At 50.5% G+C, this 15,923-nt stretch overlaps 6 protein-coding genes across 7 annotated transcripts; 4 read left to right on the forward strand and 2 right to left on the reverse strand.

Annotated features, from left to right (window-relative positions):
- Positions 1 to 128: 128 nt before the first annotated feature.
- On the reverse strand, positions 129 to 2,641 carry PV06_07047 (uncharacterized protein). The gene is made up of 2 exons (XM_016408232.1): positions 1,084 to 2,641; positions 129 to 1,033 (listed from the first exon to the last, which is right to left on the reverse strand). The coding sequence occupies exons 1-2, from the start codon at positions 2,455 to 2,457 to the stop codon at positions 344 to 346; spliced, it is 2,064 nt and encodes a 687-aa protein (XP_016261712.1). The 5' UTR covers positions 2,458 to 2,641; the 3' UTR covers positions 129 to 343.
- A 204-nt stretch (positions 2,642 to 2,845) lies between these two features.
- Positions 2,846 to 7,387, forward strand: PV06_07048 (uncharacterized protein). The gene has a single exon (XM_016408233.1). The coding sequence runs from the start codon at positions 3,132 to 3,134 to the stop codon at positions 7,164 to 7,166; it is 4,035 nt and encodes a 1,344-aa protein (XP_016261713.1). The 5' UTR covers positions 2,846 to 3,131; the 3' UTR covers positions 7,167 to 7,387.
- Positions 7,388 to 7,689: 302 nt separating this feature from the next.
- Positions 7,690 to 9,319, forward strand: PV06_07049 (uncharacterized protein; the record flags this gene model as incomplete). Its single annotated transcript, XM_016408234.1, has 2 exons — positions 7,690 to 8,537; positions 8,669 to 9,319. The coding sequence occupies exons 1-2, from the start codon at positions 7,980 to 7,982 to the stop codon at positions 9,317 to 9,319; spliced, it is 1,209 nt and encodes a 402-aa protein (XP_016261714.1). The 5' UTR covers positions 7,690 to 7,979.
- A 71-nt stretch (positions 9,320 to 9,390) lies between these two features.
- PV06_07050 (uncharacterized protein) lies at positions 9,391 to 10,375 on the reverse strand. Its single transcript, XM_016408235.1, has one exon. The coding sequence runs from the start codon at positions 10,219 to 10,221 to the stop codon at positions 9,568 to 9,570; it is 654 nt and encodes a 217-aa protein (XP_016261715.1). The 5' UTR covers positions 10,222 to 10,375; the 3' UTR covers positions 9,391 to 9,567.
- A 473-nt stretch (positions 10,376 to 10,848) lies between these two features.
- Positions 10,849 to 12,696, forward strand: PV06_07051. 2 transcript variants are annotated; one of them, XM_016408237.1, is made up of 6 exons: positions 10,849 to 11,303; positions 11,369 to 11,519; positions 11,623 to 11,700; positions 11,767 to 12,279; positions 12,355 to 12,442; positions 12,496 to 12,696. In XM_016408237.1, exons 1-5 carry the CDS (start codon positions 11,088 to 11,090, stop codon positions 12,381 to 12,383), a joined length of 987 nt encoding a protein of 328 aa, XP_016261717.1. In that variant the 5' UTR covers positions 10,849 to 11,087; the 3' UTR covers positions 12,384 to 12,442; positions 12,496 to 12,696. The 2 variants fall into 2 exon arrangements, with proteins under 2 accessions (XP_016261717.1, XP_016261716.1); XM_016408236.1 differs by having other exon boundaries at positions 12,355 to 12,696.
- Positions 12,697 to 13,595: 899 nt separating this feature from the next.
- PV06_07052 (uncharacterized protein) lies at positions 13,596 to 15,584 on the forward strand (the record flags this gene model as incomplete). Its single annotated transcript, XM_016408238.1, has 1 exon — positions 13,596 to 15,584. One exon carries the CDS (start codon positions 13,596 to 13,598, stop codon positions 15,582 to 15,584), a length of 1,989 nt encoding a protein of 662 aa, XP_016261718.1.
- Between the last annotated feature and the right edge of the window lie 339 nt (positions 15,585 to 15,923).

Below are 15,923 nucleotides of genomic sequence, written 5' to 3' on the forward strand. Positions count from 1 at the left end.
TCAGAAGTCTAAGCTGAGACCATACTCTTTAGATAATACCTCCGTTAGTGCACCATAAACCCCCGCGAGTCGAGGCATGCAGAGCTTTCCGATCACAGAAATCGACACCAGGTGGTGACGTGTCAAGGCGCTTTAAAATGATATTGTTGTTTTATCTCATACATTTGCTAATGACCAGACTGCTCAGTGGCCACCGGCCTACCTATTGTAGGCCTCAGGTAAATCCATAACACTTACAGCCTTGAGTGAATTGCCGAAGTTTGTGAAAGGTCTCCCTTCATACACCTCGACAGTTTGTGCCATGCCGATATCAGCCAGACATGCTTTCCCGACTTAGGAGTGTCTATTTCAGCACCAGCACGTTCCTCTCCTTATCCATCTTGGCAACTTCCTTGACCAGGTTGACGAATTCACCTCGTCGTTCTTTTGGATGCGCCACAATCTTCATGAGATCCTTGATAGTGATCCCATGTGACGGGATTGCATTCTTAATGTCCTGAACACTTGGAAAGGCTGTAGGTGCTGACGTCGGACTTGGTGCACCGCCAGCGATGCCTGGCGCAGGACTCACAGCCCGGCTCGATGGGCTCGTCGCAGGCGGACTAGCGCTCATCTTCAACTTGATCTTTCGAGTACGGCTGGCATCGGACATTACCCCACCATCGCGGTCACTCATGCCGGCTTCAGTGTCCGAACCAGCGCCAGTTCGTTTCCGGACTTGACCAGGCACATTGGCGGGAGACATGGGTCTCGACACACTGGGAGTGGGTTGGCTGGATGACAGATGCTTGGACTTTAGTTTCTTCTTGCGAGTCGAGGCATCGGTGCCGCTGGCTTCGGAGAGATTAGGGCTTCCAGGACGTTTGAGGCCGCGAGCTCTCTCACGATCGCTGCCCGTGCCTTTCTTTTCCCTTCGCCCTGATGGAGTGCCGCCTGGGCTAGGAACGGCAGACTTCTTACCGTCCTCATCTTCTTTTTTGATATTGGCGATACGTTCGCGCTCAAGACGCTCGCGTTCTTCTTCAGAGTCGGTCTGATAATGCTTGTCAGTGAAGTCCACAGAGACAAAGAATGAAGACTTACGGAAGACTCGTACTCAGAATCGGTTCCATGATTGTAATTGTGCTCGCGTCGTTCGAGGGCTTTACGTAATTCTTTGAAGTTGCGCTTACGAGCTTCGGCTTCGCGCTTTTCTCGTTCTTCCGCCTCATCATACTCTTTCAAATCTTTGAAGTCGAGGAAATTTGCTTGGAGCTGATCCTCTTTGATACGCTTCTCGGCAAGCTTTTCATCTTCGTCCTTGTCAACAAAAAGATCGCCTTCTTCGTCGTCGGCAAAGTCATCTTCATAGTCCAGGTCAGCTTCTTCACCAGTTCGGCCTGCTATGTTTTGAGTCTGGGCGCCCGTGAAGACACCTTTGGAACGCTTTGCAGCCAGGTCTCTGGACGCTTCGGCGACACGGGCTTCTCGTTGACGAATCAACCATTCTGGATCGGAACCTCGTTTCTTCATGGCAGCCTCGACTTCTTCAATGGTCATTTGCTGCGCCAATTCTCGCTTTGGCTTGAACTGATAGACTTTCTCGATTGGAATCAGTCGAACTCGTCCTGATGAAGGGTCGACCCCAGGTTCGAAGACAAACGCTGCGTTGGAGCTCATCGCTCCCATCTGGTGGCTACCGATCAGACAATGTTTGCTGTCAAAGTCTTCTAGATGCCAGGGCAATTTCTCCTCATAGTTTGTTTGAATTCGGCGCTTGTCTTCGGCAGAAAAGTCAGGCCTAAACACTTGTTGGGTCTTCTTCTTGAACGCGTTCATTCTCTTGTTTGCGGCATTCTGCGACGGCGCAATCTGGGCGAGATTCGCCTCGCGTTCCTTCTGTCGGATCTCTTTCCTTCTTGTCAACTCCTCTCGTTCGGCGGCATTAAGGCCATCCTTTGGCTCCGGTTGTCCCTGATCCTCTTCTTTGTGCTGGTGTTGATGTCCGGGAGGCGGAGCTCTAGGATCGCGTCGATGCAATCGAGCAGGCTTTGGAAACTCCGACTCATTGCGAATGTCGACAACTTTGTCTCCAGCTAATTGTAGTATGTGGTACCTCAGACCAGCTAAAAGATCTTTCTTTGTTGTCACTAGTCTGTAATCTTTGTAAGGTATGCCCTCGGCAGTGACGCGCGGGTCGGTAAAGCCGCTGTAGCGCTCATTGTCTGGTATCGAACTTTTCGCAAGAGAGATATCGCGCTGACTTGCTGGGGTCAAGGGTTGTAGGGATTGCGACTTGGACGGAAGGTGGCCATTCAAAGGAGGCGTCGGATGACTGTTGAGCTGAGGCTTGAAGGCAGGATTCCTCTTTGGACCCTTGAAAAAAGGATCGGATTGAGGCTTCTTACGTTTCACCACAGGGCGATTCTCGAGAGGCTGTTGCGCAGGTCCACCTGCGGGGGCGGAACCTACGTTCATTCTGCTATGAGAGCATCGAACTGTCTGTTGGCTTGAGGTAGGCCGGCAAAGGATATGGGTAGGGTTGAGGTCGATACAGAGGGTAGGAAATATGCAGGATAACAAGTGGGTGTTGGTACAATGAGAGGTAAGGAAGAAGAATCTTCAACTACAGCAAGAAGTTGTAGTTGAGGTTTACATGAACATGGACCTGGATACGAATAGGTATTCTGAATCCGTACTCGCGACTTGTATGTGACGGTTGATAGAGCCACTAAGCCCGAAATGAGGTCAGCGCCAAGACAATATCATCGGAACCGGATCAACAAACTTCCTTCCTCGATTCACATTATTAACACTAATAACTAACATCCGCGTCCTACCTCTGGTAGTTTTGCCGAAACCACGACCAACAACGAACAACCAACAACCAGGCAATCGATCTCTCATATCCACCAAAACCATCATCCCATCAGGTCCTCATCCAAAAAACTCATCAAGCATGACAAGCGCTGCCTATTGTCTCTGCATTCACAGTCCCTTTTCCTTACTTATATGTTCATGTGCCCACCCTCTTTTCCCCTCTTGCTTGTCGTGAATTTCCAGGCACATCACCACATGCCAACAACAAACATCCATTCAACTCTTTCAGCACATCGCGGTCTTTCTGACCTGATCTCACTTGGTGAATAACCATGAAACCCACCGACCAGAATTCTGGCTTCGACGACCATGTCTGGGGTCAACTTCAGAACATGGCTCACCAACCACCGCAAAGAGGCCGAGGAGGACGTGGCAACTGGGGCAGGCGAGGTCAAGGCAGGAACCACCGTGGCTATCACTCCTCCCAGATGAATCAGTCTTCCTTCATAAACCATCAGACATCATCTCAACTTCCGCCCGCCGTCGAGGATTTCCCGCCTTTGGGATCCAATTCAGCAGCTCCCCTCCGATCCGACATTCCTTTTTCTGAAACTCAACCACCGCAATTACAGACGCATCCCTCGACTAATGCGCGCCGTGGTACAGCAAGAGAATATCAGGATCTTGCTAGAGGTAATTCCCGGGGTCGTGGAGGCCGTTACGGCTATCATACAAACATGCCACCAACAGTGCCATCTACCATGATCCAGTACTCTGGTTATGGACAGCCCCATCCACGTCAACCCAATCTATATCATCCACATTCTGATCTCTTCTATGGAACAGCGGAACAGCAACGTCATATGCGCCATGTCTTGATGAAGCAATCGGACTACCTAAGGATCGTTGCCCATAATGCCCACAAGCAACATCGACTTACTCCAGAGGAATACGGGGTCAAAGAAAAATTCCGGTGTGATCTCGAAATGGTAGCGAAAGATTCTTTGGGTGCGAAGTATCCTGAACTTGATGCGGGCCAGATCAGATTGAAATGCTATGGCAGTCTTGCGAACGGATTTGCTTTGGCCAACTGCGACATGGATCTACTTCTGGCCTTACCAAGTCGGGAAGACAATGGAAAAGATGTGGCTACTCTAAAGGCTCCTGCTGATGTCGATGCATGTGAGGACTCCGAGGATGAAGAATGTCTTTTCAATGTCGAGGTTCGCCGTGTGTTGGAAAAGGCCTTTCTTGACAGAGCCTATGGAGCAAGGTTACTCACTAATACTCGCGTGCCAATCCTGCGAGTATGTGAACGTCCATCTCCTGAGCTGCTTCACAACCTTCGTGAATACCGCGCAACATGGGAAAAGTCATCATTCCAACCCGAGCCCGAATCGAGCCTTGCCGAAGCGAATGAAGCAGGAGAAGCTTCACAAGATCAAATTCCTCAGAAAGACGTTCCCGCAGAGAAGATGAACCAGACTGTTTTACCTGACACTGTCAAGACCTCAGAAGTGGAAGAATCAGCCCTTGCAGATGTAAATTCGATCGGTGAAGCCCTGAGGGATCTGAAGGTGGAAGATGCATCTTCGCAAAAGCCGGCAAAGCGCACAAATCCAAACCTGGAGTTCGTCGGCGACTGTGGTATACAATGCGATGTCAACTTTACCAACTTCGTCGCTGTGCACAACTCGCATCTGCTTTGGACGTATCAGAGCTTGGATAGCCGCGTAGGAGATGTTGGAACCTTCGTCAAGATCTGGGCAAAGGCAAGAGACATCAATACTCCATATCGTGGTACGTTGTCTAGTTATGGATACATATTGATGGTGCTTCATTATTTGATGAACGTCGCCTCGCCTCCAGTCATTCCGAATCTGCAATACCTGGCCAAGACCGAGGATAGTTGGTACCCGGACAGAAAGATTGAGCTCTTTGATGGATTCGACATCAGATTCCTCTCGAAGCCTGGAGACCTCAAACACTTGCAGGAGGCGAACACCAACAAGAACAAGGAGAGTTCGTCGCAGCTGCTTCGTGGATTCTTCCGATACTATGCAACACGTGAGGGCTTTTTCTGGACTCGAGATGTCATCTCCATCAGACAGCCAGGTGGAATCTTACCCAAGGCTCAGAAGGGCTGGACGGAGGCCAAGTGGGTAGAGGGCAAGAACAAGAGTGTTCGCTTGCGCTACCTCCTCGCCATCGAGGATCCATTCGAAATTGAGCACAACGTCGCGCGAACTGTTGGACATAATGGCCTTGTCTCGATCAGAGACGAATTCCGACGGGCTTGGAATCTCCTTGAGAGAGTTGGTGCCGGAGAACAGATACCCTCCGAAACTTTTCTCGAACCTGTGACAGACCGCGTTTTCACCTTGAGGAAAGATCAGGAGTTCCATCGGCAGAAGCAACTGCGACAGATGAAACAAGATCTCGACGAAAAAGAAAAGACGTTGTTAGAGCAGAAGGACAAAGATGATCTCGCTTCTCACACTGATGGTATGTTAGGGATCTCTGTTCCGGGGACAGCCCAGTCCCCTCCCTCTCCCGAGGGCCAACGTCGATCGTCAAGCACGAAACTGACTTCGACTTTATCATCCCAGGCCCAACTCAAGCGACGGCAACCTTGGAGGCGCAGGTTCCCAACTCTGGATAGTGACAGCGAAAGTGATGCCGATGATTGGCCATCAGCACGCAAAGTGAAACCCGCGGTTTCTGCTCGATCGGAATCAGAAAACTCTCAAAAAACAGAGGACAAGGAAATGCCGACAAAGTCGGGGTACGTCCCTGTCCCAATAGGCGATGTCCTACTAGCCAATGGACGAGATGCTTGGGGAAACCTGGTAGCTTGGGATATTGACACTCAAGACGGACGGTGGCTTCACTGGAGAGACAACAAGATAAAGGATGGTACATTCCGCGGATTTTCAAGGCCTTCGCTGCAAGAGCTGGATGTACAATGTCCCTTCGACCCCAAACGACCCTCACCTTACTCTGAGAAACCATACAACAACCATATTGACAAATCAATAGCTGAGAGACCACCCTGGCCCTTAAGTGACCCCTCGATTTTCATCCCTATTACTACTGATAATGCCCGGAGAGCCTCCCTAGACCTTGATCCATGCCCTTCAGTGCCATGTAATGAACAAGATGATGACCCCAGTGTCCAGATCGATCCTAACCCAAAACAAGATCAACCTGTTGGACAATTCATTCCCTGGGATACGAGAACGAGTGGTGGTAGATGGCTTCGAAGTCGCGATGCCCGAATTGTGAAAGGAACCTGGCGATATTTGAGAAAACCTAGCGGTCCTCATGCCTACTTCTCCCTTGACGCTGCGTTTCCCTACAGCCCAAGTATGACGTGGAAGGAACTCGAAGAGAGAAATCATTTGCTGCGTTCATACTGTGCTCACCGGCCATGGCCTCTTTCAAAACGAGCAGAGTTTGCATTGAAGACTTTTGCAGAGCAAATCAAAGTCACCTACTCCAGCCAGGAAACAGAACCTCTACCTTTGATGCCGGTCCACAACCAGTCAAGCCAACTCAACACTCAGATTCGTGATACCTCTTCATTGGAGACTGGCCAATCTTCTCCAGAAAGTGTGCATCTCAAGCCGGGATCTTCGGATAGTGCTCCTCAAGGCAATGGTGCAACAGTGTCAACCCATACTAGTCGAAGTCAAGATGTGGACAAATTCCCCTCTACAAAGAGACCATGTGATGACAATGGAACCCCAGATCAGCATGCTCTTCGAGCTCGACGACTAGCCTTTTTCGAAAAGCAATTTGCTCCCACGGAAACTGATCCAGATGAATATACGCTAGCAGAGATGCAACGAGAGTCCATGCATGTTACGGGAAGTGGTCAAGGATCTACGTCTCCTCAGCTCCGGAACGATCTAGCGATCGGCATACCTCTCTACGAAATTACTATCCAAGATAAATCTGATATCGAGGAGGTGACGGAAGCTGGGCCTAGTTGTCGAAATGATGGTTACAGAGAAGACCACAAAAGCTCTGAACTTCGAGTCCCAAACACATTGTTTCCCGACATGGACCGAACCCAGCGTCCCAGAGACGAGGATCTTAATATTATGGCTATTCCTGGTAAACCCCGCTTCAGATTCGACCCGCGGCAACTGCAAGATCTCGACATCATTGCGAAAGGCGGTAATGGATGCGCTCGACAAGGAGCAGAGTTCAACATCGAAGATGAATACGAATGGAGTGGTGAGGGTATGTTGGGTCACGGAACAAGCACTGAATTGCCATACCTCAGCAGTGGCACACCCTACGAAGCAGGGAAAGGTGATGAAGAGGGACTGCTTGGGGAATTGCCGGGAGAGATTGATTGAGCAGACTCTGGAGAGAATAGTGTTATTGGTAGTGGTACTGCGAGTACTCTGGAAGGTGCATCCTTCTGCAAGTATTTTTAGCAGACGCATTTCATTGCGTAGGTCGTCGAGGAGAGACCAAAAAGACGGGTGGCGGCCTTGTATCTTTTGACTACCTCGAGTAGTTTTCTGCTCGATACCCCGTCTTGAAAGCGAAACTGGATAGCTATTAATGCTCGAATGACGTTGTCGAGCTCAATGATAAGCCCTATGAAAATTGAGATGATACTTGGACAATTTCCTTGCGCTCAATAACGTCGCTGTAGATCGATCTGTAGTACGGATACGACTGACTATGATAGAGGAAGGAAGAGATCATCGCGTGATTTTCTCCATTCCCTTTTCCGTTCGGTCATTTTGTTGTGGCTTGTTTCATCCCCGTCACAGATTTGAAACACGCTCATTGGCGGTGGAGACCCCTGATATCAACGACACCTTCACCATTTCACCATTTCGAAATCTGGCCATACATACGGACCGATAGGGATTTTTGTCGCTAAACACAGAGTATTGTGTACAATGATCGGGTGCCTAAGTAACTTTTGTTGTTGACCTACAGTGGAACGTATTCGTGGGCGTTCTGCGGCGACTTATCGACAAAACGTAGCAAGGGGGTCGCAACACTTTGTACGCACGACAGTCCGACAGCACCAGCAGTTAATAGCTCCGACAAGATCAAAAGCAAAGAGAAAAGGGAATTGAGGGCCAATCGAGCACATACGGAGTACGGTACTATTTTCTCTTCCGAGCGGGCCCAAAAGGGCACAACCAACAATGGTGTCATCGTCATCGTCTCCGGCATCGACGTCGTCGCCGTCGGCGTCATCGAGGTCAAGGCCGAGGTCGAGGTCGCCTCGCTTCAACCTTCCACGGTCGGAAACGGAACCGTGGTACCGAGTCATCACTCTGGACCTGTTGTTTTTGATCCTGGCCAACTCGGTCTTCCATCCTTACGTCAGCTTCATCTTTTACCTGTGCATCGCGGCCCTGCACAAACACCGAGAACCCATCGCCCACTACACCCTCTGGTACACGGCGTTCTTGGTGGCCGTCGAGGTCGCGGCCTGGGCGAACCAGCGCGTCACGTACGGCCGGCACAGAAAGGTCGCGTGGGAGAGCGAGGTCGTCGTCATCACGGGAGGGGCGAGCGGGTTGGGGAGGGCGATGGCCGAGATGCTCCTCCGCAAGGGCGTGAGCGTCGCCGTGCTGGACACCAAAGGACCGGACGAGCAAGCAAAAGAGACCATGGAGCGGTGGGATTTGGTTTGGGAGGTGGTGGACGTCAGCGACGCGAGAAAGGTCGAGAGGGCCGTTGAGAAGGTTATAAAAGAGGTGTGTTTTTCCCGGTCCTTTCGCTTCCCCTTTTCGCTTCTTATCCAAAGCCCCCCTTGACTGCGTGAAAGTACCACAGTATTTCTATGCGTGCAGTGGCAGAGCAAAAGAACTGACAAAGAGACAACAAGCTCGGTGAACCAACGATCCTAGTCAACAACGCGGCGTCGACCATCGCTGGTCTACCGTTACTACCGGCATCGACATCGTCGTCCAAGTCCAAACCCAATGGTCAAAACTCTACACTCTCACCGAACCAAGCGAGCAGAACGTTGTCCATCAACGCCGTCTCGCATTTCAACCTCCTCTCGGCCGTCTTGCCACGTCTGATCTCTTCAAAGACGGGCGCGCACGTCGTCACCGTCTCCTCTGTCCTGGCACACCTCTCGCCGGCCTCACTGGCGGATTACAGTGCTTCCAAAGCGGCGGCGTCCTCCCTCCACCAGACCCTGTGCCACGAACTCCGCACGCATCCCGATCCCGACGTGTTTGCGAGGGTCAAGACCCTCCTAGTCGAAACTGGACAACTCGACACGCAGCTCTTTGCCGATATCACGTCCCTACCCTTCTACGCGCACTTTTTCGGCCCCGTGCTTACGGCCCAGGAGGTGGCCAAGGAAATCATTCGGACCATCGAGCGTGGCGACGGAGGTGTGATCAGGATGCCGCTTTATGCAAAATGTATACCGCTGTACCACCTGCTTCCGGGCACGTTGCAGCTTTTTGTGCGCTGGGTTAGTGGTGTTGATGCTGCCATCAGCCAGAGGAACAAGAAGGCCTGAAACGAATAAGTATTCTATAAGTAGGCGACAGAGGAACAAGAAAGCATGTCATGAATATGTAAGAAGTAAACGAAAGGAAGGATATGTGTCTCGATTTGAGCGTGATCATTGGGTATCTCTTGTTGGTGTACAGTATTTGGTGGCTCGATTGATGATGATACAGTGTGATGTTTGAAGTACTGCGTTGAATGTGCATGTTGTACAGTGGAGAAAATCGTTGCAGGTCTCGGAGCCCCCTCGTTCGCTCGTCAGTCGTCGTCATGAATGGTGATGCCGACTTCTTTGGCCAACTCCGCGACTCCAAAGTCACTTCCCTGGTCATCGTCCCGACTCCCTCTTCTCGGTATCTGCAGTCCACCACCACCACCACCAACTTTTCTCTTGACACCATTCGTCGTCTGATCTCCGTCGACGCTTCCACCCTGTTTGTTACTCGTCCCGTCTTTGCCTTTGTCTTCGGCTCCCCCATTTCCCTTCTTTCCCTTCTTCTTCATCCTCTTCTCGCGGTTCCTTCTGGTCTTCTCCTCGTCCTTTTCGCGTCGTTCTCGTTCCTGCTTCGCCCACGCCTCGTCCTCCTCTTCCTTCTTGGCCTCTTCGTCCATCACCCGCAGACGTTCGTACTCGCGCCGCCGACTCGCTTTGTACACGTGAAACTCGCCTGAGCCAGCGCCGGCAGAAGAACCTTGGACATTAGCCACAATTTCTGGTGGAGCGGCGACTGCACGTTTTGTTTCGCTCGACACCGCAGGGATGTGTACCGGTCGCTCTGGATCGAGGAAGAGTGTCTCGACCTCGTGGGCTTGCGCGGCGAGTGCCGTGTTGGTGCCGCGGGCTCGTTTGACAGGTCGACGGGAGCGAGGGTCGGCCGACGTTGGTATTGATTCGGGGATTGGTTCTGACATTGTTGCCGGACGGTTGTGGTGTCTGCGAGGAGAGGTGATGAGATTTGAGGATTCGCGATAAGAATGGTACTGTCGTGTAGCAGAAGTGTGTAGCAGAAAGTACTCTGGTTGTGGGATCAAGTAAGGGCTGCAAATGCGACGCGATGGATGATCGATCGGACGGACTGGAATAAAAAAGTCCACAGGAACAAAACCAACTACATTGCGGGGAAACTCCCCCGAACATGTCGTGCAGCCTTACCACGTGACCATGTAGCCTTATCACGTGCTGTGATGAGGGTCAACCCATGCTATGAGAACATCATGCATGGGAGGAGAATTGAGGGATGATAGGATGAATGTGCTGACCTTAGATTACCTGGCGTGTGTGGTCTGAAAGATTTGGACTGATAAAAGGCTCACTCGTGAGTACTTGGGTAGCCTCAGGTGGTTGCGATTTATCGAGTACTCACAGCCTCATAGGCTCGTATACTAGCCTTGCAGCCTTATGGCGATGCCATGTGATCACAGCCTTGCGCTGGCGAGGCTGAGAACTCGTGGTCTGATGCCTCGGCTTACTACAACTTCAAAAGGCGGGCACGGTGGATTTGTCGGGAACAACTACGGAGTACCTAGGTAATTAATTATCTGATACTCAGGGCCCCCGATTCGATACTTCGTGTCCATGATTGATTATCATTCAATCTGGGTCTCCTTTCTGTCGTCGTTTCTACGACACTTGGGAGCGCAATTCGATCCACTTGAAGACTACACTCTTCCCGACGAGGTCGTCGACTCGCTGTCCGTACACGCACAACATACACCGACCCGATCAGCGCAGCAGCAACCGAGGTCGTCCAACAACTCGCTTCTTGGCTTTCTGTTATATGGTCAACAAGCCCTTCCGCAGTTTTTCATTTTTGTCTTCGTTCTTGCGACATTTTGGAGTGCAATTCGATCCCGCCGAAGATTATTCTCTACCTGACAAGGTTCTAAAGTCGTCGTCGCCCTTGGTACCATCATCATCGAGGATGGCGTCAACAGGCAAGTACAAGTATACCGACATCATCTTTGAGATCAAAGGCAAGGTTGGGATAATCAAGGTAATTCTCAGATGCAGCCGCCACAGCGCACCCATCCAGGAGGAAGACTGACGAAGAGATACCAGTTGAATCGACCAAAATCACTCAATGCTTTCGGAGGCAGGTTGTTAATCGATGTGATCTCTGCGCTTAGAGAGTTAAATGAACATCCGGAGACCGTGTTTACTGTCATTACGGGCGAAGGAAGATTCTTTTCATCTGGGGCTGATGTTAAAGGTGTGCAACCATAAAACCTATTCACCAGGAACGGTTGTTTCCGGCGCCGAGAATGCCACATCATGAATGGGCAGTTTCACTGACCATGCATCTTACCATTAAGCCACTATCTCACGGAAGGACCCCGAATACGCCAATCCAGCAGAGAAGAAAGTCGCAACAGTTGCCGGCTTCGCGAATGGTAAGTCGCTTATCAGTCATTAACCACGTGCACCTTCTCCCCCCTGCTCACATCTTCTCATCGAAGCACTCGAACTCGTCCGCTCCATGGTAGATCACAAAAAGGTCCTCGTATTAGCACTCAACGGACCCGCTGTCGGTGGTGGGGCGGCTTGGTTCGAAGGACAGGCCGACATTGTTCTCGCCGCCGAGGGAGCGTACCTACAAGTCCCGTTCAGTGCTTTGGGGTTGGTCCCTGAGTTCGGCTCGGCCACCGCATTCGCACATTCTATGGGCGTCCATCGGGCGAATGATTTCCTCATGTTCGGACGCAAGTTGACCGTCGAGGAACTGGAGAAGTACGGGATGGTCAATCGCATCTTGCCCAAGGAAAACTTCCACCAAAAAGTGCTCGAGTTCCTAGAGGGTCAATTGGAAGTAAATGACGGGAAGAGTATGATGGAAATGAAACGGTTGCAGAACATACCTTTGCGAAGGGATCGATTGATGGCTCTTTATGATGCGCTTGATGCCTTGGCTGAACGGATCACCGAGAACGCGCATAAGAAGAGATTTGCTGAGAAGAATGCAGAATTGAATGGTGAGTGTTTGGGATTTATTTGTGTTTTCTATGAGAGTGAGAGAACGAGAATCGTGATGCTGACGTCGACTACAGCCAAGTCGAAAGGAAAACCAAAATTGTAATTCGGCGTGTGAAGGATGCAGAAGTTTACTGCGATTGCTCGTTCGCTTCGGAGATATCGGTAGGTATACTTCGGTCTCAAGTTTACGGGAGAAGAGGTTCTGAAACATCCAGAGTACTGGATATTGCGGATGTTGATCTGATCCTTACAATCATATAGCTCCGATCATTGTTCAAGCATTGTTCAAGCTTTCGGGATAGACAATAACGCAAAGCTTGTCACATCCGTCGCTGTCCTTGTCGAATCACGCAATGTTACGCTTGTTCTCTAGGATGAGAATTGGATCAAAAAACAGGGATGTTGTTGAGCCCTCGGCAATCTTTCTTAAGATGTTCTCGTTGCTCCATATTCAATGCACATGATGTTCGTCTCACTCTTTCTATCTACACAACAATACAAACAACAACAACAACATGACAAACCTCATTTCCTCTCCTGGTTTCAATGAACTTTGCGTAAATTGCCAGGTTCGGCGACATGCTTTCTCGACGTCGTTTATGTGTTCCAGAAATAGCCCCTGTGGGCCAAAAGAGACTCGTGAACGTCGTCCGCCAGTGACGCGTCAGCACTGGGTTGAATGATTGCATCTCCCGCCCATCGGCTTTCTGACAGTCCCCGAGCTGGTCAACGGGCCAACATCGATAGCTACACCTGCTACAGCCCTTGCCATTGGCGCCCTTGGTGATCAATGTTGTGGTTGGTGGGGTGAGAATATCCTTTATCAATTTTCTCCCCACTAAAAGCTTTCTCCTGCTTTCAACCAACAGCCCCTTTCCATCGGATTGTCGGCAAGCTCTGGGGACGAATGTCTCATCCTGCGTCCAACAGATGTCCCGTCCTGGGACGATAATGACCTCGAAAACGTATTGTTTTGCGGCAGAAGCTGGCAAGGACCGCCGTCAACCTGAACTAATTATGTTTATTCGACTAAACTATTCCTGGCTCAATTGACTGTCCTTGAAAAAGGATGTAGATTTCTGAAATCTATCTTCATCTTTCCACTCTTTCACCATCTTCGTACGCAGCACAAAGGTCATTCGTTTGATTTGAGCTATTATACATTCGCTTGCTTTCATTTATTACTCTGCATTCGGGACCCAAGCTTGACCATTTTCGCACGCAGCACAGAGGTTGTTTGCATTGTTTGGCTTGTTTTCGAACCGCTTTCTTTAATTTATCCTCCTGGACTCGTGGCTGAATATTTGCTCTGACGATGAGAATAGGAAGCTTCGCGGCTTTGCTGGCCGCACCAGCCAGCATCGCTGCATCTTCACACTCGTCCACGTCCTCCAATTCTTCCATCTGCTCGACAGCCTCGGCGTGCAAACCCTTCCTGATCGAAGTGACATGGGGACCAACCGACCCGTCGAATGTCCTCTCTAGAGAGGCGATCTTGACCAATGGCTCTTTCCCTGGCCCTCCCCTGAGACTCAATGTTGGAGAGTGCGTCGACTTTACCGTGGTGAACAACATGCCCAATGTCACGGGTGTTCACTTCCACGGTATTCGGCAGCTAGGTACCCCGTGGTCGGACGGGGTCCCAGGTGTCTCCCAATACTCGATCAAACCAGGCTCCAGTCACAACTATCAATGGACAGCTGAGGAGTCTGGGGTCTACTTTTATCACAGTCACTACAAGGGCCAAATGATGGATGGCCTATACGGTGCAATCATTATCTCTCCCAACGAGACTGAGACCAGGCCGTTCTCCCTGATCAGCAACAGCTCTACCGATATTGAAAAGATGATGGCTGCAGAGGCTAAAGTCGAGACGATCCTTACATCGGACTGGAATCGCTATACGTTTAACGAATTTTTTGAGATTGAAAAGACCGCCAATATCGATTACTCCTGCACAGACTCTTTCGTCCTCAACGGTATGGGGTCCGTGTATTGTTTACCTGTGGCTACCCTCAATGCCGACAAGGCTCCGCAAGCATCAGTTGCTCTCAACGGAAGCTCATTGACTGCCAAAGGCTGCATTCCGCCCAATAACGTTCTGGTTCAAGGCAACTACAACCGCAATTTGGCCGCTCTTCCCGCGGGTGCATATTCTGAATGCACACCATACACGGGCAAAAACTTCACATACACTGTCGATGCCAGTGATGAATGGGCGTCGTTGGCCTTTATCAGCCCCAGTGGAACAGCACTCTTCAAGATTACGATAGACAGTCATAAGATGTATGTCTATGAAGTCAATGGTAACTACGTTGAGCCACAAGCCGTGGATCAGATTGAACTCGACAATGGAGACAGAATTTCGGTGATGGTCAAGCTCGATCAAACCCCGGCAGACTATACCATCCGCGTCGCAAACAGTGGCTTGAATCAGGTCATCTCAGGGTACGGCATTCTGTCCTATCAAGGAGGCTCAGGTCCTGCAGCCTCTGCCGAGGCTCTTATGAACTATGGTGGCCAGAACACGACCACAATCACGGCCCTGAACAGGGCTATTGCTTACCCTTACCCTGCCGCAACGGTCTCGAGTACGGCAGACACTACATTTGTTCTCGACATAATGAAAGACCCACAAGAAGCGTTGTCATGGGCTTGGTCTCTGAATGGAGTAGACGCGTACAACCAAAGTCGAGACGACGAAACTCCGCCACTACTGTACGAGTCGCCTGCCGATATCCCCCAAAGCGACCTCATACTGAGAACAAACTATAACGATTGGGTAGACCTTATCATCAAGGTGGCTGGTCCATTGGCCGAACCGCATCCCATTCATAAGCACGCCAACAAGTTCTTTGTGATTGGCGCGGGCACTGGTGATTTCAACTACACCACTGTCGCCCAGGCGCAGTCAGCTGGGATGCAGTTCAATTTCGACAATCCACCATACGCTGACGGTTACACAACCACAGAAGCAGAAGGGCCGGCGTGGATGGTACTCAGGTACCAGGCCAACACCCCTGGAGCCTGGTTGTTGCACTGTCACGTTCAAAGTCATCTGACGGGCGGAATGGCCGTGGCGATTCTAGATGCGGTCGACCGGTTCCCAACAGTGCCTTCTGACGTTGGCGAGGTTTGTTCGAACGCAGGTTCTGCCCTCACCGACGATGGAACTTCCCCCAATTCCTCCTCAGTGACTGTCAAGTCGTACACCGGCAGTGCAGCAACCTCGTCAAGAAATCAACTCGCCAGTGCTTTGGGTCTCGGCTTGGCTTTGGTCGGTGCTTCTGGTCTCCTTTTGTGAGCTCACCAGAACGACTGAATTTATTGGTCATGATTGAAGTTACGCTCTCCTTATTGCGAGGTACTTGGGCATGGTACTGCACAGTTGGAAGTTTTGCACATACCGATAAAGTGATGTTGGGAAATATCAATGAAGGGAACAGAGGATTTTACATAACATTCTTTACTTGGGGATACCAAGGCATATATTATTACAGAGATGAAGATGTAGTTCACAAAGATGATTCAAGTAGTATACGTTCCTGATATGTTCCTTGCCATGCAATATAACACCTACACTACCTAAGGTACCTAGGTAAAGTACCCCCCTCTCGCCTGTCTCCGCACTATAACCATATCT

Source organism: Exophiala oligosperma (genome assembly GCF_000835515.1).
Source record: "Exophiala oligosperma strain CBS 72588 unplaced genomic scaffold supercont1.6, whole genome shotgun sequence".
Taxonomy (NCBI): domain Eukaryota; kingdom Fungi; phylum Ascomycota; class Eurotiomycetes; order Chaetothyriales; family Herpotrichiellaceae; genus Exophiala; species Exophiala oligosperma.

Coding starts and splice junctions, on each gene's coding strand:
- PV06_07051 (XM_016408236.1), top strand. CDS start 11,088: ATGGTCAACAAGCCCTTCCGCAGTTTTTCATTTTTGTCTTCGTTCTTG. Junction 11,304..11,368: donor GCAAGGTTGGGATAATCAAG/GTAATTCTCAGA, acceptor AAGAGATACCAG/TTGAATCGACCAAAATCACT. Junction 11,701..11,766: donor AGTTGCCGGCTTCGCGAATG/GTAAGTCGCTTA, acceptor TTCTCATCGAAG/CACTCGAACTCGTCCGCTCC.
- PV06_07050 (XM_016408235.1), bottom strand. CDS start 10,221: ATGTCAGAACCAATCCCCGAATCAATACCAACGTCGGCCGACCCTCGC.
- PV06_07047 (XM_016408232.1), bottom strand. CDS start 2,457: ATGAACGTAGGTTCCGCCCCCGCAGGTGGACCTGCGCAACAGCCTCTC. Junction 1,034..1,083: donor ATTCTGAGTACGAGTCTTCC/GTAAGTCTTCAT, acceptor AAGCATTATCAG/ACCGACTCTGAAGAAGAACG.
- PV06_07048 (XM_016408233.1), top strand. CDS start 3,132: ATGAAACCCACCGACCAGAATTCTGGCTTCGACGACCATGTCTGGGGT.